Source organism: Trachypithecus francoisi, unplaced genomic scaffold (genome assembly GCF_009764315.1).
Source record: "Trachypithecus francoisi isolate TF-2019V2 unplaced genomic scaffold, Tfra_2.0 Lachesis_group10, whole genome shotgun sequence".
NCBI classification, from domain to species: Eukaryota; Metazoa; Chordata; class Mammalia; order Primates; family Cercopithecidae; genus Trachypithecus; species Trachypithecus francoisi.
Genome location: NW_022681455.1, coordinates 128,841,364 through 128,866,455, shown reverse-complemented (window position 1 = coordinate 128,866,455; position 25,092 = coordinate 128,841,364). Strand labels below are relative to the sequence as shown.

Genomic DNA, 25,092 nt, shown 5'->3' with positions numbered 1-25,092 from the left:
GAGACAGATCTGAACACAGAGAAGCAGAGAAGGGGCAGAGATTGGAGCCGTGTGGCCTCAAGCCCAGAACAGCAAGCACTGCTTGGGAAGGGCATGTCCCCTCGCCACAGCTTCACACACCTCCTCTACCCTACCTTGCCCCATCCACCGCCCCGCCCTTACAGCAGAGCCTCCAGAAGCAGGCCCTGCCCACACCTTCTGACATGGGGCTTCTGGAAATGTGAGGGAATGGACTTCTGTCATTTCTAAGCCCTGGGGTGGGGCTCATAGCCCAGGCCCAGTCTGCCCACTTCCAGGTCCTCAGCGGGAATGCGGTAACCCCATGCCCCTTGGCCACCTGGTCCTCTGTTGCCAAAGCTTCTGGTCTATGGCTTCCTGAGAACATCCTGAGGGCCTCCTCCTCCCACGTGTGGCTCCCCCCAGCAAGCTGAGGGGAGTGCCCCCTGCCCTCATAAAGGGGAATCTGAAGACCTCCCAGCTGCCCCTAGACACCCTCTCCTACTCCTCCCTTGCAGGGGCGGGAGCAGGTCTACGGGAAGCACAGCTGCAGCAGCTTGACGCTGCCATGGATCCTAATAAAAGAGCTGCTAACATTCAGAAACAACGAGCATAGATGGCTTAAAAAGCCAAACTTAAAAAGGCGTGGTGACTCACGCCTGTAATCCCGGCACTTTGGGAGGCCAAGGCTGGCAAATCACCGGAGGTCAGGATTTCGAGATCAGCCTGGCCAACATGGCAACACCCCGTCTCTACTTAAAAAAAAAAAAAAATTAGCCGGGCATGGTGGTGTGTGCCTGTAATCCTAGCTACTTGGAGGATGAGGCAGGAGAATCACTTAAACCTGGGAGTGAGCCTAGATTGTACCACTGGCCTGGGTGACAGAGAGAGACTCTGTCTCGAAAAACAAACAAACGAAAGCCAAACTCCAATTTCCAACTCAGAAGAACCTGCCCTTTCTTCAGAAGGACTGCTAAGTAGCCTGACCCAGCTGTGGAGGACTGAGACATCCGTCCCCTACATGCAAGGGGCTGTGGCGTTCACCCAACTCAGCACAGGCAGGGGCAGCTCTGAGGTTTGGGCCCCAACCCACCCTCCGGGAAGGAGCGCAGCCTTGGGGCCCCCTCTCTATCTGAGGCAACATCCCAGAAAATGCCACATTTAGGCAAGAGCTACGGTGAGAGACATATGGAAACTGAATAGCCAAAAATGTTTTCAGGCCTAAATCCCCTTTCTACACGCACAGCAAGGTGCTCCACCCCAGCGTTTCAGCAACCTTGAGGCCTGCAGGTGACGCACCGCGGGAGCACCATGTGATCAACACTGAGTGTACAAAAGGCCCTAGGACCGCGCCATCCTCATGGCCCGACAGAGCAGGATTCACGTCGGTTCTCCTGGAACCATCAGAACTCTGGCCGCCCGAGGACGCATGTCACAGATGTGGCTGATAAACCTCTCCTCTCACAGGACTCGGCAGCGAAGCCAGGCAGAGCCTTCTGCCCCACAGTGAGGGGCTCCCTCTGGCATCTCACCGAGTGCCTGCCTGGGGTCTAAGCTGCTCCCCAGGCCCTGGATGTGGAGGAGGCACAGACAGAGGCCCTACCACAGGTATGCACAGCGCCCCAGGGCTGGCTGAGAAAATACATGTGGGCCCATGACCCCTTCCCCTTCCCCTTCCTGCCGGGGCTCCTGTGCTCACGCACCTGTGGGAGCGCTCGGTTTTGGATGACGTGGTTCTCCCGCTGCAGTCATGGCTACCTGCGAGAATCTCACAGGCCAATCTCCAGGGAGGTGTCCAGGCTCTGCAGAGGGTTTAACGTACCACCTCCTGGCTTCCGCAGAAACCCCAAGCTATATCCTCAGCCACGCAGGAGGAGAGCGCTGGCCTCCCTTCCTGTTAGAATTCCATGTGGCGTCTTCAGACACTCACGTTGGGAAAGAAAAGCTTGGTTTAAATGTGACAATTGCTTATCTTTACTCAGTTTGTTCTTGGCAAGTAATTTTGAGGTCAGCAAGTGGCCATTATCAAATCAATATCAAGAGTCAGAAACCCCTGCAAATGTTTTTCAGGTTAAAAACATTTCTCCAAACTTTCTCCACGTGAAAAACACCTAAGCAGCAACAATGACAGCTCAGCCAAGAGCAGGCACCTCTGGGAGGAGCTGGCGGGGAAGTGGCTGCGCCCTTGACCTGCGTCCAGGCGGTGCTGCTTTCAAGCCATTACTTTCTTACACTTGCATGAAAAACAAGAAACCAAAAGGAACTCTCCGTGAGAAAGACGGGGTGGGGAGCAGACTTCATCATGGTGATTCCAGTCAGAAACAACCACAGTCCAGAGAGAGCTCAAGCTAAAGTAGTCACGCACGGACACATCTGAACTGAGCTTATTTTGTAAAATGCTGTAGTGAAGACTGTAATCACTCATACTGCAACCAAGGTGTTGGCTTTCTCGTCCCACACAGAAGTGTGAGGGGAATTCCTGCAGGTGGTGCCAGCCATGAGCTGCCCTCCACAAATACCCCGGACGCTGCCCTGGCCCCGCAGGCCTGGCTGAGCGAGGCTCACGTCCTCCCTCAACAGAAAGGAGAGTGTCGGCCGGCCTTCCCTGCTCTTCTCGCGCTGTGGCCTGCAAACCGCCTGCTGCCTGACCCTGAGGGCATCGATACAGGGAGGGCGCAGCACTCTGCTCCTCAGTCTTCAGATGACAGGAAAGAGAGTAGGACGCTGACTGCACAGTCACGGTGCCCTGCTTCCTGCAGCAGCACGGCCCTGGGCTCGGCAGGGTCACACAGCGGCAGCAGCATGGCCCCGAGCAGGGCTTCAGAGCGGGGCGGACCAGGCCTGGGGCTCTCACCCCTGCCGTCCACTCCCATGCGGTCCCAGCACTGACCCAAACACGCCAGGCTCCTCTGCCAAGTGAGCACACTGAGCACCTCGTGAGCTGGGTGAGGAAAGCCTTGGGAGTTAACATAGGGCTGCTAGGGCTGCTGACCACATCACAAGGCCAGCGTTTGGGCCAGCGTGAGACTTGCGGGGCCTCGCCCAGGTGAGGCCCAGCACCTTGAAGGCAGGTGTGAAGGCAGACCTGCAGTTGCCCCACACAGGCCCTGACAGTGGAAGCCTGGGGAAGGTGGGGAGCAAGTGTGCACACGTAAAAGGGAATCTTAGACATGTGAGTCGGGAGGGTACAGCCCTGCATGGACAACATAGCCCTCTGGTGTGCCCTGCTGGGCACCAGGCCTAGAGTCCACCGTGGACAGCATGGCCCTCTGGTGTGTGTCCTGCTGGGTGCCAGGCCTAGGGTCCACCGTCCGGCTGCAGTCTCCGATCACATCCTAACAGCTCAGTTGTGAGCCCTATGGATGCATCGCTCAGCCTAACATGAGCAGGTGCAGGGACCACAGTGGGTTTGCTAGAAGGACCCAGGTGCCGGGTGGTTGGCATGGAGGTTATCCTGTGGTGTTATTAATAGCTCCAATTTGGGGCCAGGTGCAGTGGCTCACGCCTGTGATTCCGACTCTTTGGGAGGCCAAGGCAGGCAGATCACTTGAGGTCAGGAGTTTGAGACCAGCCTGGCCAACGTGGTGAAAATCCGTCTCTACTAAACATGCAAAAATTAGCCAGGCATGGCCGGACGCAGTGGCTCACGCCTATAATCCCAGCACTTTGGGAGGCTCAGGTGGGTAGATCACGAGGTCAGGAGATCAAGACCATCCTGGCTAACATGGTGAAACCCCATCTCTAATAAAAATACAAAAAAATTAGCTGGGCCTGCTGGTGGGCACCTGTAGTCCCAGCCACTCAGGAGGCTAAAGCAGGAGAATGGCAGAGCCTGCAGTGAGCCAAGATTGCGCCACTGCACTCCAGCCTGGGTGACAGAGCGAGACTCTGTCTCAAACAAGCAAGCAAACAAAAAAGCTCCAATTCTGCCAGTGGGGAAATGGAGTCCCGTTAATGGGGCTAACTTATGTGCCCAAGATTGGAGAGCTGGCGAGAACAAAGCAGAAGAGGCTTCGAGTGCAGTTCTCCCCAGCTTTCCCCAGACCAACCCATCGCGCACGCTGCTGTGGCAGCCAGAGCCATTCCCTGTCCAGGACAGATACCTTGGGAAAAGGGGAAGGACGGCAACAGAGCAACACATGTCTCTAAGAAACTTCAAAAGCTTCACTGGACTTTAAAAAAAGATTTCCCCATAAAACAGTGAGGAGAATTATTTAGCCAAAACCCTGCTACTTCAGCTTGTGTGATAAGAGGAACGTGGTTTCGAGGCTGTGACTCCACTTCCGCTCTGCTCCTGGCCGCCCACCTGCTCATCACTCACGTTTCCCTGTGGCTGTACTCCCGCAACCCCGGGGGCGCTGCTGGGAGCTCAGGTCCAGCAGAACGTCTTCCCGGGAGCCAGACTCAGACTCGCCAACCAGTTGCCCTGCTAAGCGGACTTTTCAGGAGCCCAGCTTTCTCCTCCCTACAGCAGCAGCCCTTCCTCAACAACCCAGGTGCTGTGTCTCCTTCACTCTCAGAACCTACTGAGGACCAGGTGTGGCCTCCTGAGGTTTCCGTGCTTCTGGCTTCATCACACCCGCCCTGCCTCCCCCAGCTGCATCCCTACTCTTCTTAAGGTCATGCTCCGCCACCAGCAGGAGCACGGTCCTCAGCACTGCAGTACAGGGGTTCTGACCAGGCAACATCGCTGATCCACACCGGGCGCGAGGGATACCACTGGAGAGGCAGCTGCCGAAAGGAGGAGCAGCGGCTCAGGGGCTGACCAGGAGGCAGAAGGAAAAGCCGACAGGGGCCCCTTTATGGGCTTTTCGTTGATCTCACTTTGGGAGTCAATGTAAACAATGCCCTGAACGTTATAAATAAGAGATTGTCTACACATGAAAATGATTCCTAGGTTATTTTTCTACCCTTGATGCATATTTTATGTCCAGAGCTAATTATGCAATGCAGCCAAGAGCAGCCATGGGTCCAAGCTGCTGCTTCATCACAGCCTCCCGGTCCCATGGTCTCGGATACCACAGGCTCCCTGCAAACCCCGGGCAGGACACACGTTTCATCTGGGGCTGCGACTCCTTGGAGAAAATGGAAACAACGATGGTGGTGGGTTTTATTAAAACTTGGCCAAGTTCCCCTGTACTGCCTATGTGAGAGGAAACAGCCCGTCCAGTGGTCAGACTGAAGAGGAATCCCTCTGAAGCTCTGGTCTGTGGATCAGAAATGGCCCCTGTGCTAGGGTCGCTTAGGAGGCCACAGCACTGCCGTGGAGCTGGGCCCTGCTGCGGACCGAGCCACACTTCCATACCTAAGACCTTACAGGGCCCGGGGGGAGCTCGGTCGATGAAGGCGCCTGACATCAGCACGTCCCGGCCCTGCCCGCCGTCCTCCTTGGGCCCACCTGCGTGAAACCCGACAAATCACCAGCTCCCGTTTGAGGAAGAAAAGGATCTTTGTCCGCACTGTCCTTCAGTTTCCCAAAGGCCAGTGAATCAAAAAACATAAGCTTCTCTTTCAGGCATCTCAACACACTCTTAGCACCAGCTTTAACGTTTTAACCAGGCACCAGCACAGTCCTGCATCTACAATTTCTAGATGAAAGATGCCTCGTAAATACACAATGAATTTAACAGCCACTCAGCGGTTCACTCGCAGAGTGAAAAAAAGGTAAGAAATTATATTACGCTTGAACCCTTTCTTCCCCTGTGTAACTCCGCCATTTCATAGTTTAAGGGGACAGGAGTGTGACTTCCATCAGGCTCCCTGGCCCACACCAAGCCTCGGTGCCCTGGCTTGTCAGAACACAGGCGACCACTTGCTGCCCCGCACCGAACTGTCCGGAAAGCGCTCCCTGCGTGCCCCGCACCTCCTCACTGCGGGCATCTGGCCAGCACCACTCGCCCTGGAGTCCAGAGTGCAGGGACAGGACCGGCGCGAGTCACTGCAAGCCCCCGCTGCCCAGACGCCCCACCCCACCCAGACGCCCTCGCCATCTCTCTTACTTGTCAGACGTCAGATTGTCTAGCACGGTGCCAGGACTTCCCTTCTGGGATATAAGAATCAGGACCCAAACACTGCCAACATGAAGGGTGTGAAGAACATTCTTCCAATTTTACACAACATGGGCCAGAGTGCGTGCATTTTGCACAAGGGAAAAGCTGGGGCCTAAACAGAATCAGCATAAAGCGACCTGAGGGGTGTTTTCCACTCCTTGTTTCTGGATTCTGACGATGTGAACATGTGGAGGGGACCCCAAGAGTCTCCAGGGCATCCCCCTGGAGAAGGCCACCATCCTTCCTCCAGAGGCCAGGAATCCTGGTGTAGCAGTAACACCCGGGTTTCCTTTCGTCAGCAGCTGTTCTGGTAGCCTTCTAGCAGATAATTTTTGGGGCAAAATGGTCCTTTACACACCCATTAGCTGCCCTGCACAGAGGCACCCACAGCAACAGGCGCGCCAGGCAAGCTCTTGGGTGCTGGCCTACACCCCACATTGAAGCGTCCCACATCAGCTGTGTGAAGTCGCTAAACCCCCACAATGTGGCAGGCCTGCCCAACAGAAAAGGCAGACGTGGTTCAACAACAGTGACAGAAAAGTCTCAGAACACCCAAAGAATCACCAAAACTACCTTATTCGGAAAAACTTCTCACATTTGGATCCTACCAAAAGGATATGTAAAATTATTCAGAAGTCACACTTTTTCTGCTTATTGAGTTAGAGCTTTAAATCAGTACTGTTCTGTATGTTTTTATGATTAAAGATCTGGTGAACATAAGCCATAGTTTTAAACGGCTCAAACAAGAATATTCCCAAATATTTTGTACTCATTCCTCGATGATCACTCAGCACTGCCAAGTACACCACACCGGCTATGAGGAGGAACAGAAATGACTACTGCTAAGTACACCACACCGGGCATGATGAGGAACAGAAATGACTACTGCTAAGTACACCACACCGGGCATGATGAGGAACAGAAATGACTACTGCTAAGTACATCATACCGGGCATGAGGAGGAATAGATATGAATACTGCCAAGTGCACCACACTGGGTATGGGGGGAGCAGAAATGGATACTGCTAAGTACACCACACCAGGCATGATGAGGAGCAGAAATGGATAAAATTTGTGTTTTACATTATTTAAACTCTTTTACTTAACCTTTTAAATATATATTTGAAAATGGTAAAATTGATCAAAAACAATCTTCGAATCATCAGGCCTGCCACCACTTCTGATGTCACAGAGTCTGATGTGGGGCTAAACAAAAGGGCCAGGGGTGCAGGGGCCAGCGTGAAGCGTGGCCAGAGCAGCGGGAGCATCTCAGGGATTGTGATGAAGACACTTCAGCTTCAGCTAACAGCGAGCCCTTCAAAGGCACCATTGTTTCAACTGAGTAAAACACTGAAAATGTACATGTCAGTTATCATTTCACCTATGTTCTCTCTCTGAAAAAAAAAAAAGAGGGAGAGCGAGAATACGCTTCCCAGCCAAACACTTTGTCCAGCTTGTCCTGGGCCCTTGCCTGACTTCAAGATTCTTCTATGCTGCAACCACAGACAGTGTCCCAAGAAATTCAACAGGACAAAAATGATCGCCCTCAGAATAGTACACCTATTTCACTGACTAGTCGTCACTCAAGCCTGAAACTACATTCCCTGCCGCTTGCCAAAACAGACCCAAGAAGCTGAGAAGCAGAGAGTCCCTGGAGTTCCGCAGCCACTCCACACTCTCAGAACACTCTGCCGCATACGACAAGCCTGCTATGGGGCCACAAGGACCCCTTCAGTGTCCGAGCCACAGGCAGGAGACACCATGGTCTCCCTTTGTAAGTCAGGGCCCCGCCTCCCCAGTCAGGGCAAGGAAGCTGAAGGACCGGCTGTTCAGGTGGGCCTAAACCCCCCAGCAAGGCAGCAGGAGGCATGCAGGCAGCTCCACACCTTTCCCAGGGGGTTTCTTGGGACTAGTCAACAACAAACTCACTCCACTTCTGACCTTTTATGGTTTAAATTACATTTTCCACCATTTCTGGTAGGGAAGGCTTTTCCATAAGAGATTAATTCCCTGAACCACTGAGAGTCTCCAAGATTTCTGCTTGTGTTTTGGCATGCGATGCAGGAATATGTTTTCTTGATGGGAGCATTTTTATTAAAAGTGACACAGGGTGTGTGTCTAGGAAAGCAAGATGATCCTCCCTCTGTGACAAACCATTTAGAGTGGCCTAAAGCCTCCTGGAAATACAAGAGGCCATTTTTCAGCCATAGATAAAGACACCCTGCACACTCACACTCCTCCTCCTCACTCTCTCCAAAAAAAATCCTACACGTAAAACGTTGGACATTTCCCGTGTCTTCTAATCTTTTTCCCAGCTGGGGCTAGAAGGCCTTATTTCATGGAAAAAGATTCTGAAGGCCTCTGGAACTTACTCTTAAGCAAAGTATCAGGAGGAACACAAATGCCAAAGATGGGAGAGAAGGTGAAAAGCTTCAAGGTCACCAAATCTGCTGTCAGCTGAACCCTGGTCAAGTCATCACACATGTACGCAGTGGGAAAGCCCTGGATCTGTCACTGCTTTGCTAACTATGTATGTGTCATGTGTACGTACACACATTCAATTATTCAGGGGTGTGTGTGGGGAGGGGGTGGGTGGGTGTATGCATTAGAGATGGGTTTACCAGAACATACACAAAATACCTCCTAGCTTTTCCAGGGATTTCACATTGTTTAGCCTATAAACGTATATAAGCTCTCTTTGTGCAAATCTTAGATAACATTAGCTATATCTGTTAAAAAAAAAAAAAAAGGCAAAAAAGGGCAAAAAAAAATCCCAATATTAAAATACACATGTACTAGAAACAGTACTAAATAATTTCATGATTCATGATCTAAGCAGCATGATTAATACTCAAGCCTTGAAAAGTTTCCCATGTGACTGAAAATCTTCCAAATACAGAGAAAGAATTGACCCAGATTTGAACATCTCAATAGATATAATATCCCCTAGGAACAGAGTTCGGTACTAACTGTGCAAAATGTACTGCACATTGGATTCAATCTGCAGAATCCAAATTCAACACTGTGAAGTTTTATCCTGAAGCAACACTGAGGACCTTCCATTTCTATCACACCTAAGCCACTACTCAAGGCTCACATAGTAAGGCCAGAAGCCATGCCCACTGACCCTCCATAAAAATTCCTATGAGCTGGGCAAAGGAGGCACTGTCCTTTTAGTCTCAACAGGGAGAGGGTGAGAGGCCAATAAGAAGACAGATTAGAACACAACACAGGATGATCAGGAAATTCACTTGACTCCTTGACAGTGCTGGTGCTGCTGATGGCTGTGATAGCCCTGGGAGTGGTGGCGGTGGCAGAGGTAAGGGCAATGGAGAGGGTGACAGGGACGATGGCGGCAGAGGTCATGCTTGTGATAGATGAGTTGCTCTTGGTAGTGGTGGTGAGGATGAGGGACATAATGGCAGTGGTTGTTGGGGTGGTTGTGCTGATGATGATGATGATGGAGATGACAGTAGAGGTGGTGGTGGTAGTGGTTGTCAGAGTGGTTGTGTTGATGATGACGATGGAGATGATAGTGGTGGAGGTGGACGTCGTTGTGTTGGTGATGATGGAGGAGATGGTGGTGGTGAAGGTGGTTGTGTTGGTGATGACGGAGATGACAGTGGTGGAGGTGGGGGTAGTGGTTGTTAGGGTGACTGTGTTGGTGATGATGCTGCTGGAGATGACAGTGGTGGAGGTAGTGGTTAAGGTGGTTGTGTTGGTGATGGAGATGATAGTGAAGGAGGTGGTGGTGGTAGTGGTTATTAGGGTGACTGTGCTGGTGATAATGATGGAGATGGTAGTGGCAGAGGTGGTTGTGCTGGTGATGATGATGGAGATGATAATGGTAAAGGTGGTGGTGGTAGTGGTTAGGGTGGTTGGGTTGGTGATGATAGAGACGATAGTGGTCGAGGTGGTGGTGATAGCAGTTGTTAGGATGGTTGTGATGATGGTGGCAATTATGATAACGGTGAGGATGATGGAGATGACAGTGGTGGAGGTGGCAGAGGTGGTTGTGTTGGCAGTGGTGGTAGGTGGAGGTGATGATGATGGTAGAGCTCTGGGGGAACTGCAGGCAATGTTCAGGAATCATGAGAGTTGAGTTCTGGATGTATCCCTGACTTTAACTCCCTGAACCGTCCTGGAAAAGCTCCTGTCTACTGTCCTCATCTCCAAAGTAAGAGTAGCACTCAACCTAGTCACTGAACTGAATCTTATTTCTCTTCAGAAATACACGACAGGTAAAGATATAGAAGAAAGCAAGTCTCCAACTTCAGAGAGGGGCTCCTGAGTAAATGCAGGCAGAGCGCTACCTTGTGACAATGCTTTAGAAGGTATATTTCAGCTTTCTAAGGACAACTTGGGTATGCCAGGGAATGTCCATATGCTGCCATTCGAGCTGAAGTGACCTCTGACGTATCTTTCTTGTGTTTTGTTTTGATTTTCTTTAGTAACAATTTAGTAGTAACTAGAACAACACATACACCAGCATCTGTCCGGGAATGGGTAAAAACTCCAGATACGGTGCTCCAAGAGGTATTATATAGTGGTAGTGGTTAGGGTGGTTGTGCTGGTGATGATGATGGAGATGATAATGGTAAAGGTGGTGGTGGTAGTGCTTAGGGTGGTTGTGTTGGTGATGATGATGGAGATGATAATGGTAAAGGTGGTGGTGGTAGTGCTTAGGGTGGTTGTGTTGGTGATGATGATGGAGATGATAATGGTAAAGGTGGTGGTGGTAGTGGTTAGGGTGGTTGGGTTGGTGATGATGATAGAGATGATAGTGGTCGATGGTAGTAGGTGTGAGGTGTGGCCACCCCACACCTCAGTCTTTTCAAATTCAAGATTCTGGCATGGACATTTTGCCCCATCCCTCAAGGGAAGCGCAGTTTCCACAGAGGTTCGAGGGGTCTGCAGCCTCAGCCCTAAACCACTAGGGAGTCCCCGTCCTGGGAGCCTTGATCTCATGCTGTGAGGCCCCCCAACTACACAGGGGCTGCAGTTGACAGCCTGGCTGTGGCAGCAAGAGATCACAGGAGCAAGAGTGACTGCTCAACTGGCTGTGCAGGACAACACCCTCGTGTTTAGTGTTCTGTGGAGTTCTGGGATGTCTGCAAACTACCAGCAAGCAGTTGAAAAACAGCAGGTTGGGTGTGGTGGCTCATACCCATAATCCCAGCATTTTGGGAGGCTGAGGCAAGTGGATTGCTTGAGCTCAGGAGTTCGAAACCAGCCTGTGCAACAGGGCAAAACCCCGGCTCTATAAAAATAAAAAAATTAGCAGGTCGTGGTGGTGCACACCTGTAGTCCCAGCTACTCAGCAGGCTGAGGTGGCAGGATCGCTTGAACCTGGAGGCAGAGGCTGCAGTGAGCCGTGATTGCACCACTGCACTCCAGTCTTGACAACAGAGACTCTGTCTCCAAAAATAAAAAATTAAAATTAAAAATAAAAAACAGTAAATACACACTTATCCAAATGATGGGTTTCTGAGTGCAGATGCTCTTACACAATCTCGGCTCACTCGTGCCTGGAGACTCCTGTGGCTGTAACACCACTTAGGTCGCTTGCAGTTCAAGATGCTCAACACAACCATTAACAAGTGCGTGTCTTAAAGAGGCACAGCTATTAGTTTAAAAACCATCTTGTCAGGCTAGGCGTGGTGGCTCATGCCTGTAACCCCAGAACTTTGGGAGGCGGAGGCAGGTGGATCCCTTAAGCCAGGAGTTCAAGACCAGCCTGGGTAACATGGCAAAATCTTGTCTCTACAAAAAATACAAAAATCAGCTAGGTGTGGTAGCATGAGCCTGTGGTCCCAGCCACCGGGAGGCTGAGGTAGGAGGATCGCCTAAGTCCAGGAGGCAGAGACTGCGGTGAGCCAAGATCACACCACTGCACTCCAGCCTGGGCAACGGGGTGAGACTATGTCTCATCGATTAGATGGATGGATGGATGGATAGATACATAGATAGATACACAGATAGATACAGACAGACAGACAGACAGACAGACAGCATCTTGGCTATGTTTAGCTGCATCCGTCCCTGCTAATCTTCACTGACACGTCAGGAATAAGACTGGAGGACAAGGATTCCCATCCTTGTGAACGTAACTGAAAAGCTCACCAGCCGGCCACGCCCACACACCAGCTCTTTCCTGAAGACAGTTCTTAACTGGAAGAATATCATACTATACTCCAATTAGAACAACACATTTCCTATACTGCATGCAATCTAAATCCCCAAGAAAACAATTATCTGTAAAGAAATCAGACGGAGGAGGAAATGCTTTTCCTTCTGGCACACTGAAACGCGTTAGAGATGTATGGTGTTCATCGGATGCCGTGTGGCTAGGGCGGCGTGTCACTGAGCGTGTGGCCACAGCACTCTCCATTCCCGCAGTGCCTGAGCCCAGCCATCTCCCCCGTGACTCCACCTGAAAAACCCTATGAAGAGCTGTGGTGTTTATGAGAGATGCTGGTTTTGTCCCTGGTTCCTGGCCCGTAACTCCCACAGCCCTGGTTCGTCTCTTGTTATGATGCCAGGTGTGTGGGCCTCAGGGGCAGGCTCTCACCTTCTCTCACCCTCCTTTCACTCTTAACGATCCCCTGCTTGCTGACTGTGGGCCTTAAGACCCTCCCATGAGAGGGTCCCGCCCTAGACCCTGGGGAAGGAATGCTGATATCACGAAGTTTCCATAAAAACCCAAGAAGGTGAGGTTCCAGGCAGCTGAACACGGGGGAGGTCCTGGAGGGTGGTGCCCAGGGAGGGCCTGGAAGCTCCATACCCCTTCCCCCATACCCCGCCTAACACATCTCCACATCTATAGCCTATGCAGTATCCTTTCTGATAATAAACACAGTAAATAAAAGTGCTTCCCTGAGCTCTGCAAGCCACTCCAGCAAATCAAACTCGAAGACGGGTCGTAGGAAGCCCAACCTGAAGCAGGTCGGCCAGGAGTCCCGAGGCCCGAACTTGCGACTGGTGTCGTTGGGGGCAGTCCCGGGGACTGAGTCCTCGACCGGAGGGATCCGACACTCTCTCCGTGTCGGAACTGAATGAGAGGACACCCAGCTGGTGTCCACTGCTTGCTGTGTCCAGAAAAAACCCACATTTGGTCCCTGTAGTCTTTTTGTGTGTTGACGATGGTCACAGTGTGAGAGCAGTGGAAAGACGTGGTCAGCAGAGCTTTCCCGACATGAGGGTCCAGTGTGCCGCACAGTCTCAAAGACCCCGCATCCCACACCTGACGAAGACACTGACTTTAGCGCCTTCAATTTTGAGGTCAGAATCTGTGGTGAGCCCCGATTCAATACCCAGAACACTGTTGGAAACCACCTCCTTTCTTTTAATCTGTGTGAGCGCCGCTGACTCAATGCCGAGAACACTGTTAGAATGGATGTCCTTTCTTCTGGCCCCTTCTTTCCTCCATTACTGAAATCCAACCTCCATATGGTGTCTGCGCTTTATTTAATTCTACAATTGTGCTGCAATCTCCTCAATGAGACAGATTCGTTATTTCTCCAAATGATTAGATACTTCTGGAAAATTATTTTTAGTTGGCTAAGTCTTCGATCACATCAAATTAATCAGAATCATAGCAAATGTACCTCTTACGATTTAAACTCTGGTAACTGACTATCCTCTATATGATATACCACATTTCTGCTCATATTTCACTGTCCAAATTGAAAAACTGTGATGACAAAGTCAAGGCCAGCTGCTGAAGCCACACGAGTCAGAGGACCCGACCCAGCAGGCCTTGGTGGTCTCTGAGCAGGCCCTGCGTGTCCCACTACCCATCAGCTTTCCTGCCTTCCCCAGGGGGCGGCCCCTCAGCCCCAGCGTTTACTTCGGCCAAGCCTTTGCGGACCCTGTTCACCAGGGTTCACTTTAGACAGAATCTTCAAAATTGTTTCACGACAGTACATAGTCATAGCAGTGTAAAAAGAAAGCACAGTCACACCCAACATTTGGGTGCATTATTATTGCCAAGTACACCAAACACAGGAAGGAGCCCACCATGTACTACGTTCCTAGCTCACTGGTATTTTAAATCCTCTGAGGACCTGAACACGGTCTGCAGGAGTGGTCTGTGCTCTGTGGGGAGAATGGCTGTTCTGGGTGACTAGTAGGAGTACACTAGGGTTGTTCCCACTGAGAACATCAGACTCCAGCGAGGCCTGGCGCCCTGAATTACTGCCCTCCTGCACATGCTCCGGAAGAGCCTGGATTAGAATAAGGACACCACCCACAGCCATCCCAGCTCACACCCATGGGCACTGATCTTTGAGCTCGAATGAGGGCTGAAAGAACAGACATGCGCCATGTTCCATTCTACCAAGCCTGACTGACGCACACCCAGGCGAGGGGCCAAACTCGGCTTCCTGGTTCGGGGGAAGGAGCAAGGCCCATTCACTGACATGCATGAAAATGCTGCCTTGACTGAGACTCTGACTACCTAACGGAGATGTGGGGAGAAACTGGCAGTGTTCGCTAAGGAACTAGGGCAAGCGTTCTTGGCCCTTCCCCACCCTGGTGATATCGTACTTTGGGCCCCTCTCCACCCTGGTGTCCTGCATTATGTGATGCGCATCAAGCCCAAACTCCCAGCAGCCCCAGGAACTCTGGTTTGGGATTTTAAACAACACAAACAATGCCACCTCCCACCCAGGACCGCATGAGCTCACGGCTCCCTAAGATCACCAAAACACGTTCATGTGATATGGTTGTCTTTTTGTTTTTTTTTTTTTTTTTTTGAGACGGAGTCTCGCTCTGTGGCCCGGGCTGGAGTGCAGTGGTGCGATCTCGGCTCACTGCAAGCTCCGCCTCCTGGGTTCACGCCATTCTCCTGCCTCAGCCTCACGAGTAGCTGGGACTACAGGCGCCCGCCACCGCGCTCGGCCAATTTTTTGTATTTTTTTTATAGAGACGGGGTTTCACCATGTTAGCCAGGATGCTCTCAATCCCCTGACCTCGTGATCTGCCCGCCTCAGCCTCCTAAAGTGCTGGGATTACAGGCGTGAGCCACCGCGCCCGGCCAACGTGATACGGATTTTAAAGAACACAAACACAACACAGTGAAACCCTGTCTCTATTAAAAATACAAAAATTAGCCAGGCGTGGTGGCGGGCGCCTATAATCCCAGCTACTCAGGAGGCTGAGGCAGGAGAATTGCTTGAACCTGGGAGGCGGAGTTTGCAGTGAGCCAAGATTGCACCACTGCACTCCAGCCTGGGCAACAGAGCAAGACTCCATCTCAAAACAAACAAAAAAAAAAATTAAAAACATTAAAAAAAAAAAAAACATAAACGCCAACTCCCACCCAAGACTGCACGAGCTCATAGCTCCCTACAATCACCAGAGCACGTCCACGTTACGTTCAGTGTTTCTTTACCACATCGTTTCATTCACATGAAAGAATGAATTTTGCTGGGCGCGGTAGCTCAAGCCTGTAATCCCAGCACTTTGGGAGGCCGAGATGGGCGGATCACGAGGTCAGGAGATCGAGACCATCCTGGCGAACACGGTGAAACCCCATCTCTACTAAAAATACAAAAAAACTAGCCGGGCGAGGTGGCGGGTGCCTGTAGTCCCAGCTACTCGGAGGCTGAGGCAGGAGAATGGCGTGAACCCGGGAGGCGGAGCTTGCAGTGAGCTGAGAACCGGCCACTATACTCCAGCCCGGGCGACAGAGCGAGACTCCATCTCAAAAAAAAAAAAAAGAAAGAATGAATTTTGCAGTCCAGATTGCTTTACAGTGACGAGGTTCAGATGATCTGTTTTAAAAGGTTCAGTCCTGGTGATCATTTTCACAAGAGAATACTTCCTAGTTAATTAACTAATGCTTTGAGTATGCAGTTTTAAAACAGTATCTCTAAAATCACACACACACATGCAAAAGACAGAAGTGAAAGGCCAACCTCCGCATCAGGAGGCTCGAAGGGCCACAGTCCAGTGATGTCACTCAAATGAGCAGCTGTTACTCCTCGCAAGTGTACAGGGTAAAGCTTCTGTCTGCAGACCACAGCCCATCTACTCACCACCTGGGCACCAGTGCTTGTGTGGTCAGTTTTTGAGGACTTGCACCGCCCCTCCCTGAGTGCTGGAGTGTGGACGGCACTCGCCAAGGGCAGCCCAGAGGCTGGTGAGTGCGAGGTGGACCATGTGCGCCCAGCGAAGCCCACCAACTTCCTAAGCAGGTGCTACTGCCACCCCACTGCGGTGAAGAGGGCACTGAAGCATGAGGAAGTGACACTGCCGCATCCCAAGACGACAGACACTGAGGGAGCAGCCGCCCCGAGACTGGGACCTGTGGTGACTCTCCCACCCCCCACCCATTCAGTTCTCTCCCTAAAGATCTGCCAACCACAGCCAGGCCCCTCATCTGTGGCCAAGAAGAGTATCTGAGGAGGCGGCCTCAGGGATAAGAAAGGTGCTGTGGTCAGGGTGGCACCACACCTCCAATTCTCCACTCTACTCACAGGCTCCCCCACCTCTGGCTGGTCTGAGTGCCCAGCATAGCAGGGCTGTGTGGGGAGCGAGGGGAGCGCTTCTCTTCCGGGAATGAATGAGGGAGTCAGGCACGTTATATCCGACAGGTGCTGCAGAGGGAAGAAAGGTCCTTTCTGTTGCTGGAAGAGGCTGGGCTCTGGCCCCCAAGGGCTGCTCCCGCTGAGGCCCCTTGGTACAGCCCAGCTGCAACTGAAGCCTTCCTTTGGCCCCGGCCTCTTCTGCAAAAAACACTCAAATGCATGCACGGACAACTCTGTCAGAGGCTTGTGGATGGCGTGGTGGGGCATGGACAGCCACAGCAAACATCAAGCCATCTTCTGTCCCACAACCACCATATGACCAACAGAAAGCCAGCCACGCCAAAAACCTGACTGCAGTTCTCAGGGATACTTCATTCTAATGCCCAAGTGACACGGATAATCCTAATTTTCCTGATCGAGATGAAAAGCCCTGAGAAGCACGCTAAAAATTTTTTTTTAACTAGCACATTTATAATCATTTTTCTTAAACTTGAATGTGATTTTTTTAAAAAGCTTCCCAATTCAAGAAAATCTTTTATCAAAATATGAGAGGAAGAATATTAGTATTTGCAGTGTAAACTTTATATAGTTGTAAGTTTTTAAAAAGTACTTAATTACACAGGTGCAGTGGTGCACACCTATAGTCCCAGCTACTCAATTACAACTCAGAACTACAAGCTCTTAAGAAAGAGACATTAACGATCATCTATTCCAGTATTTTTCAAAGTGTGGGTTGCAAAATCAATGCAATATGTCATAGCCAGTTTTCAGAGACAAAAAGGAAGAGAAACAGAAAAGCAGAACAGAAAACAGAATAAAAAATATTAGTGCAATCAGCACACAGTAATACCGTTCTGTGGACCTGTTCTGACCATGTAAGTGCACACACGTGAGCGAGGGAAGAGGGCTCTGGAACTACAATGGAAAGTTGCCTTCCTGCTGTGGCCTGTTGTACTGTGGACCTGTTCTGACTGTGTGTGCACACGCACAAGCGAGAGGGAAGGGTTCTAGAGCTGTAATGAAATGCTGCTTCCCGCTGTGGCTTGTGAAGATGCTGGTAGAGTCCAGCCATGCGGCCTGCGTGCGCTCATCACTCCCAAGGCAGGCAGCATCGGCTGCAGAATGAGAGCTGGCCTTTACAGGGAGTCTGCCCAGGTCATGCAGCACTGGCTCAGGGTACCCATGGCAGCAAAGCAGCTGCACCAAGATGCAGGTATGACCAAACAGTGGTTCCCCTGCCAGCCCCCTGAAGTGGCCAACTGGTCTATCCACCTTATGCAAAAGTTCCCATGACCTCATAAAAAAGTAATCAATTTTCATTTAAAATGCACCCAAAAATAAAGTCATCCACCTCCCTGCAAACTTCAATCCTTATGACTCTTAATTTTTAAGGGCTTTTTTTGTTTTTCAGAATCTTCTGAAAATCTGCACCAAATTAAAGATTCTATTATCGGCCGGGCGCGGTGGCTCAAGCCTGTAATCCAGCACTTTGGGAGGCCGAGACGGGCGGATCACGAGGTCAGGAGATCGAGACCATCCTGGCTAACACAGTGAAACCCCGTCTCTACTAAAATATACAAAAAATTAGCCGGCGAGATGGTGGGCGCCTGTAGTCCAGCTACTCGGGAGGCTGAGGCGAGAGAATGGCGTAAACCCGGGAGGCGGAGCTTGCAGTGAGCTGAGATCCGCCACTGCACTCCAGCCTGGGCGACAGAGCGAGACTCCGTCTCAAAAAAAAAAAAAAAAAAAAAAAAAAAAAAAAAGATTCTATTATCCTTACCACTAACTGAAACTTGCAATTCCTTAGACAAGAAATTATTTTACACTCCTGGCATACATACACTCTGAACGTACCCTCCCCTCTGTGAATCGCCGGCACACCAGACTGCCTCTTCCAGCTCCAGGGAATTTCAGGGAATTCCAGATGCCCCCGATTCTGGTCTAATTTACTATACAAGGCCTGTCCTCTATTCCAACCAATTCTGCAATCCCTTAACCACATGGGCAGTAACACCTCCACTTACATCATTCCAAATTTCTACTATGATATCCTTATTTGATCTTCACGCCCAGGGCAGCAAATGATTAATTTCAAACACTCACTGAGCAGCAAAGCCAACACCACGAGGATTGTCCAGTAGAGGAAAATGCGGCCCGGATGCCTCGCACCCCCAGTGAGGGAGGGACAAAAGAAATCAACACAGTGTCATCAGCTTACGAAGGAGCCGTTTCTCCAGAACTCCACTCTCAACGAGGAAGCACCCAGAACACAGCCACAAACGCATCTAAACAGCCAAAGGCCCAGGCTCCGCTCCACGCTGCTCACACGAAGGAGCTACCCATGCCTGGAGCCATGACCAGAACCAGCCACTGCATCTTTAATTTCACCTCCAACAGCAGTGGCTGTTTGGCTTCCCTGGCAGCAGATTAGGTGCACCATGAGGAATGACGCGGACGCGGCAGTGCGCGGGAGGCAAGCAGGGCAGCACATGTCCACACACACAGGGCTCCGCTCTACAAAGCCCGAGATGGAGACTCGTTAGGCACCTCCCACAGTGACCAGAATGCTCGTTCTTATGTAAAGGTGTTATGCAGGAGGGAAGAAAATACACAACCTTTGAAACCAGCTGAAGTGGTTCAAAAGAATTTTTTAAATAATTTTTTGAAAAAAAAACATTGAATTGTAGACTTTATTTATTTTGAGACAGGTCTCGCTCTGTTGCCCAGGCGTGAATGCAGTGGCACAATCACGGCTCACTGTAGCCTGGGCCTCCTGGGCTCAAGCAATCCTCCTGCCTCAGCCTCATGAGTAGCTTGGGACTACAGGCGCACATCACCAGACCTGGCTAATTTTTTTTTTTTCTGTAGAGCCAGGGTCTCGCTATGTTGCCCAGCCTGGTATCAAACTCCTAGGCTCAAGCAATCCTCCCACCTCGGCCTCCCCAAAGTATTGGGATTACAGGTGTGAGCCAGCACAAAATATTCTTTTTTTTAAAGCTTCAGCTGCAATTTCAATGTCAGTGTTTAAGGAATCCCTTCACCTCCTCTTCCCTCTCCCAGCCAGCAATGCTGGAACACTGGGGCATGACAGCATGTGCACCTAGAGGTCAAAATAAACAATAAAGACAAAGAAAGGACTGGAGTGGAAACTGCTCATCACAGCTGGGCAGCTGGCAGAGCAGAGGCCACAGGGGCCCACAGCTGGGAGGAGGAAGTGAGCGCTCCTGGAGGGGAGGCTGAGACACAGCTGGAGGGCACAGCTCGGGGAGGAGGAAGCGGGCACCATGCAGCCAGCGCGTCCCCATACCTGCGCACCCGCCACCATCCCTGAACCTCATCTTCCCAAATGGCTCTTTATGAAGCCTCTGATGCTCTGCCAATCTTTCCAAACCTCTTGCCCACATTTGGGATGCACTGTCTGCTACTGCTACCCCCAACACTGGTCACAGGAGGCTGAGCACTGGGGGCTCCATCCAACCTCGCTGGACCCGGGTGCCCATGGCCTCCGGCCTTGCACAGGCAGTCACCCTCCCCACAGCTGTGCCATCTGCTGTCCTGAGGCCTTGGTGCAGGTGGCTCTCCAGACTCCTACTATGTCTCTCATCCTCCTACTGCATCTCCCACCCACCTACTGCGTCTCCCACCCTCCTACTGTGTCTCAGGCTCTGTGGTTCCCGTGCACTCTCAGTGTGCCCAATAGGGCCTGAAATGGACTCTAATCAGTATTCCTTAGTGCAGGGTCACGCTCACCTGCACAGCACCTGTCAGCAGACGGCCTCAGCCAAGGGAGCTCTCCCAGAGTCAACGAACAGCTGTGAGTCCCACCCTGCCTGCGACCCAGCACCAGATGGGGCATTCCATCTCTCAGCAAGGAAGAAAAGCAAGGCCGCTATGGACATGAAATTGACCACATGGCTTCAAATCATGCAATTCTTCATGTTTTCTATTCAGACAGCAAATGGCAACTGTGGGATGTGACTAGAATCTCTCAATATTGAATTTGAAGAAAACATGACTCAAAACGGATGGCCCCCTAGCAGCCGGTGCCACAGGGTCACACCAACGCAGCACAATGGCGCTTCCCAGCATCACAGCCACCAGGGCCCTCCTGGAACTGAGGTTGCTGCTGGCTGCAGACACGGCCTCAAACCCACCGCCCCAGCAGCAATCCACAAGCACAGCACACATCCCTCCCTCCATGGAACAAAGAATGGAGGCTATTTTCACAGAAGCTGTCCACTGATTCAGAAAATAATCAATTAACTGCAAGAAGTAACAGCAACAATCATCTCAGAAGTGGAACAGGAGGAAAACAGCAACAAGTGTGAGCCCAGCACAAGGAAAGGGGGCGGGGTGCAGGATGTGGGGCACGGGGCGCAGGCCACAGGGCGCAGACCCCGGCCCCAGGATGGAAAACGAATGGCCAGAAGAGGGAAGGCCTGGCCACCCTCCCGAGAGGATTTCTAGCTGCTCTGTCAGATTCTGAGTCTGTTGCCACATAACCATTCTTAAATGGCAGCTGGAACTAGGGAATCAGATGGGAATACTAAGCTAATCCTCAGTGATCTAGGAACTTAAAGCAGCCGCATCCATTTCTTTGTGTTCTCTTACTCCAGCGGGGGTGCCGTTCCTTGTCTTCCCTCAGCTTCCTGGAGCGAGCGTGGGCTGCAGGGTCTCCCATCAATCAAGCCAGTGCTCACAACCAGGGCAGGCCAAGGGCCTCCGGGACAGGACGGGGAGCTGAAAGGGCCTCTGGGACAGGATGGGGAGCTGAGCCATCTGCAGTGTCACATGAAGGATGCTTCTGAGGTCAAGTCTGGCTGGAGAAGAGAGAGCCTTAGACCCACGTGCACTATCCTCCTGTGGGCACAGGGGCGGGGAGGAGAGCGAATGGGCTGTGTGACCCCCCACACGGCTCGGGGCTTCTTAGCCCAGTAGATAACATGGAGTTGAGTGGGCTTCTCTGTGCTTTTCGAAACATCCTTCTGTCTCCCAAACGTGTGGCCAGCCCGGAGGACGAAGCCTGCATGAGCAGGGTAAAGCTCTGCAGGAATGAGAACTGGCCAAATGATGGAAAAAGAAAGAATTTCCACAAATGGAAGACGAGGGTTCGCTACACAGATTTACCAGAAAAGGCAGCTTCAGATAACACAACAGTTTCTTTAAATCATACACCAGTTTCCTTCCAAAGAGAAGCAGGGGCCATCTACTGAGATTCTGCCTGCTACCCTGAGTGGTAGCACTGGCCTCTCCTGAAGCCGTCTTTGATTTGAGGTCCCACAAATGCAACTGATAATAGGAATCAGGAGGTGGGAAGAACACAGGAGAGTTCATAAGGGGAAAAAAAAACCAGGTGATTTATAAATTATTATTCGTTTCACATAAAAAGTGGTAGTACGACAGCTTTATTCATTCTGCAGTGAGGCCACTTAGAGTGGGGACTTGGAGGGGCCACGGCAGACACGGGAATGAGCAGCAGTTGCGACCCTGCTCGCAATGCAAAGACATGTGGGGCAGCAGCAGTGACGGAGGAACGAGAGACACCAGAACAGAGCCTTGTTCAGAGGACTCCACACAGCAACTCCTCCACCGTCAGCCCTGAGTCCTTCCTGAACTCAGATCTGTGCTGGAGTCAACGGGCCTCCACGCCTGCTGAGAAAAGCTGGAATCTCTGTCCTCACAAAAGAGTTGGGAGGATTCTGTCTACAACCATAAACAGAAGCACTGCAGTAATACAGTGTAAAAAGCCTGGTTCTATCTTTAAAATTCCAAGTGGATTTTGTTCAGGGGCAGAGAGAGGAACAAGGGAATATCGAAGGTGACATGCCTTACAAAAATTTTCCTAGGAATTAAAGTCCAGCAGCGTTTTAACTATGATACAGTTCCACTACCAGCATAACCATAAACCACTATGTTGCACAAAACTAAGACGGACCACCGGCTGGGAGTCCTGTCCTCTGCTGCCCCAGGGACTGTGAGAACCATGGGGGATAGAGGCACGGAGAACCAACCTGCACTGCACTGACCACAGCCTCCTTACCCCAGCGGAATGAGCGCAAAGCCGCAAGTGTGGATTTCAAAACTGCGCATTCCTTTGGCTCGTCTCCAAAGCAGCAACTGCATACTTACAGACGCGCGATGCTGCAGGACTACCTGAGAAAACCTCATGCTGATCTTTAAGAAGAAACTTTCCAACTAAGAAACGCTGACATAAACCAGTTCTGGAGGGTCTGCAGCCCTTCTCCCAAGGTGCCTCTGAGGGGTCAAGGGAAAGCCCACGGGACGCACGTGTCCCTCTGTCCCCGTCACCTGTGAGGTGCCTCGCTCCGGGGGTGCCCCGGGCTCAGTGGGGTCAGAGATCCGCAGGGCCTGGCCTTGGCAAAGGGAACGCATGCAGGTTCCTCAAAGGACAGTGCGCTGTGGTTTTGAAAAGTGAGTACAACCTTTCTACGCAGTGAGCTCTGCGTTTATGGTTCTCACTGCCAACCTCCCAGGTTCTGTTTTACGAAACGGGAAGATCACCCAGACTCTTCAACAATGATCCAGAGGTGACAGCGTTTCCTGAACAGAAAGGGTCTTCACCAGGACCTGGGAACACACAGCCTCGAAACCTCCAGCGAGTTCACTGTGTCCTGCATAGCAAAGCCCTCCAGGACCCGCACTGTCAGGGCGCATCATTTTGTAAAGACAATTCGTACTGGGGTGTTCCACGAATGGTCCCTCTTTTTGTCAAGGATTAGAAAGCAAGCAAGTGTGTGCGTTTGACGGCAAAACACAGGAGTGAAATCACCTTTTGCTACCAGAGCTATCTACTCAAACACGACCACCACCAACATCCACATGCGTGTGCAGAAAATAACCATCTACACGGGGTGGGGTTTGGGGTCGGAGGGGAGGGCACGTTTCCACCAGAATACAAAAGCTACTGAAATCCTACAGAGCAGCAAATGTGACCCCCCAAGCCCCACCCTCCCCCTTCCAGGCCTGTGCATTGCCATGGTGAAGAAAGCCAGTCCTGCTCTGGGGCTCACACTGAGAGGCCCTCGCACCCTCGCTTCCTCCTGTGGCAGCCCCCATTCCTTGGCAGCACAATGGCCTGTATGTGACAGGGGGGCTGTGGCACTCACCTGACCATCCGCCCCCTCCAGTGAGAGCCCCACCCCTTGGCAGCGCAATGCCCACATGTGTGTGGAGACCAGGGCACACACCTGACCATCCCACCCCGTCCTGTGAGAGCCCCACCCCTCAGCAGCGCAATGCCTGTGTATATGTGTAAGGACTGGGGTCGCTCACCTGACCGTCTCACCCCCTCCCATGAGAGCCCTATCCCTTGGCAGCGCAATGCCCACATGTACATGGGGACCAGGGCACTCACCTGACCGTCCCACCCCCTCCTGTGAGAGCCCCACCCCTCAGCAGCGCAACTCCCGCACTGAGACACTCACCTGACCATCCTGCCCCACGTGATGGATCTGGAGGTTGCCCTGCAAAGAATGAGAGGAGGAGACGGTCATGAGCAGAAGCACGCCAAGACACCCGTAGACTCAGCAAACGCGCCAAGACACACCACAGGCCATTTGAGAATAACAAGAAAAATGCTGGTTCCAAAAATTCAACCTCTAGTAGCAACAAAAGCACCAAAATAAAATATTTAGATTTTTAGGTACTATGTATTATCTTAAAGATGAACAAACAACTCAAAAAGCACTGTACCCATTCCCCCACCCTGACCCCAAATGAAAATGTCATTTTGGCTTCATTTTTTATTTTGAAAGAATTTGACTCACAAAAAATACAGAAAGTAGCAGAGAGAGGTCCTATGTGTGTGCCGCCAGCTTCCCCCAGTGAGGATGCTTTGCTGAGCTGTGCGGCATCACCGTGCCAGGACACGGGCCGCACACGAGGAACCAAGTCACTCAACCACAGAGCTACCAAGAGCTCTCCAGCTAGAAATTCACTTTCAGTTGTTGTAAAAAGGAACTGTTTTAAGTCTGTTAGACCCTGCTAAATGTTTATTTGCAGATATCCTGTTTTAACAAAATAATTTTAAATGAACACGGTATGAATTTACGGTGAGGAGACTACATACTGTCACTTATCACAAAGCCATCATTAGCATCATCAGCAATTTCTAATACTGCATTCAATTCCTAATGAAAACAAAAGACAATCACCTATACAAGACGGATTCAGTTTTGAAAACTGAAAAGAGGAAAAACTAATAATAAAAAATTGCAATTTGAGTAGTCAAGATTTTTTAGCATAAACTATAAAAAGCAAATGTGTGTTTTTTCTTTTGCTGCTGTTTCAATTTTCCTTCATTTCCAATGACTCTAAGGAAATGAAGCATTCCGACGAACTGCATGGACTTCCAGGTATTCAAGAACTCTGGCTGAGCTCTCTGACAGTGAGCTTAGCCTCCAGCCCCTCCTTGTCTGTGCCTTGAGAAGCAAACCTCCCCCTGCCCCTCAAAGGCAGCTTCTGCACTAGAAGGTGCTGCTGGGACCTGCACC

The 25,092-nt window shown here is 51.2% G+C and overlaps 1 protein-coding gene across 26 annotated transcripts in view; it reads right to left on the bottom strand.

The window, feature by feature from the left end:
- The window catches only part of BANP (BTG3 associated nuclear protein), a 127,987-nt gene that overhangs the window by 18,450 nt on the left and 84,445 nt on the right, over nt 1-25,092 (bottom strand). For all 26 annotated transcript variants that reach the window (XM_033219287.1, XM_033219295.1, XM_033219292.1 and 23 more), the window contains one exon: nt 24,025-24,063. In XM_033219287.1, coding sequence (XP_033075178.1) covers nt 24,025-24,063 — 39 coding nt within the window. The remainder of the gene's footprint in view (nt 1-24,024; nt 24,064-25,092) is intronic.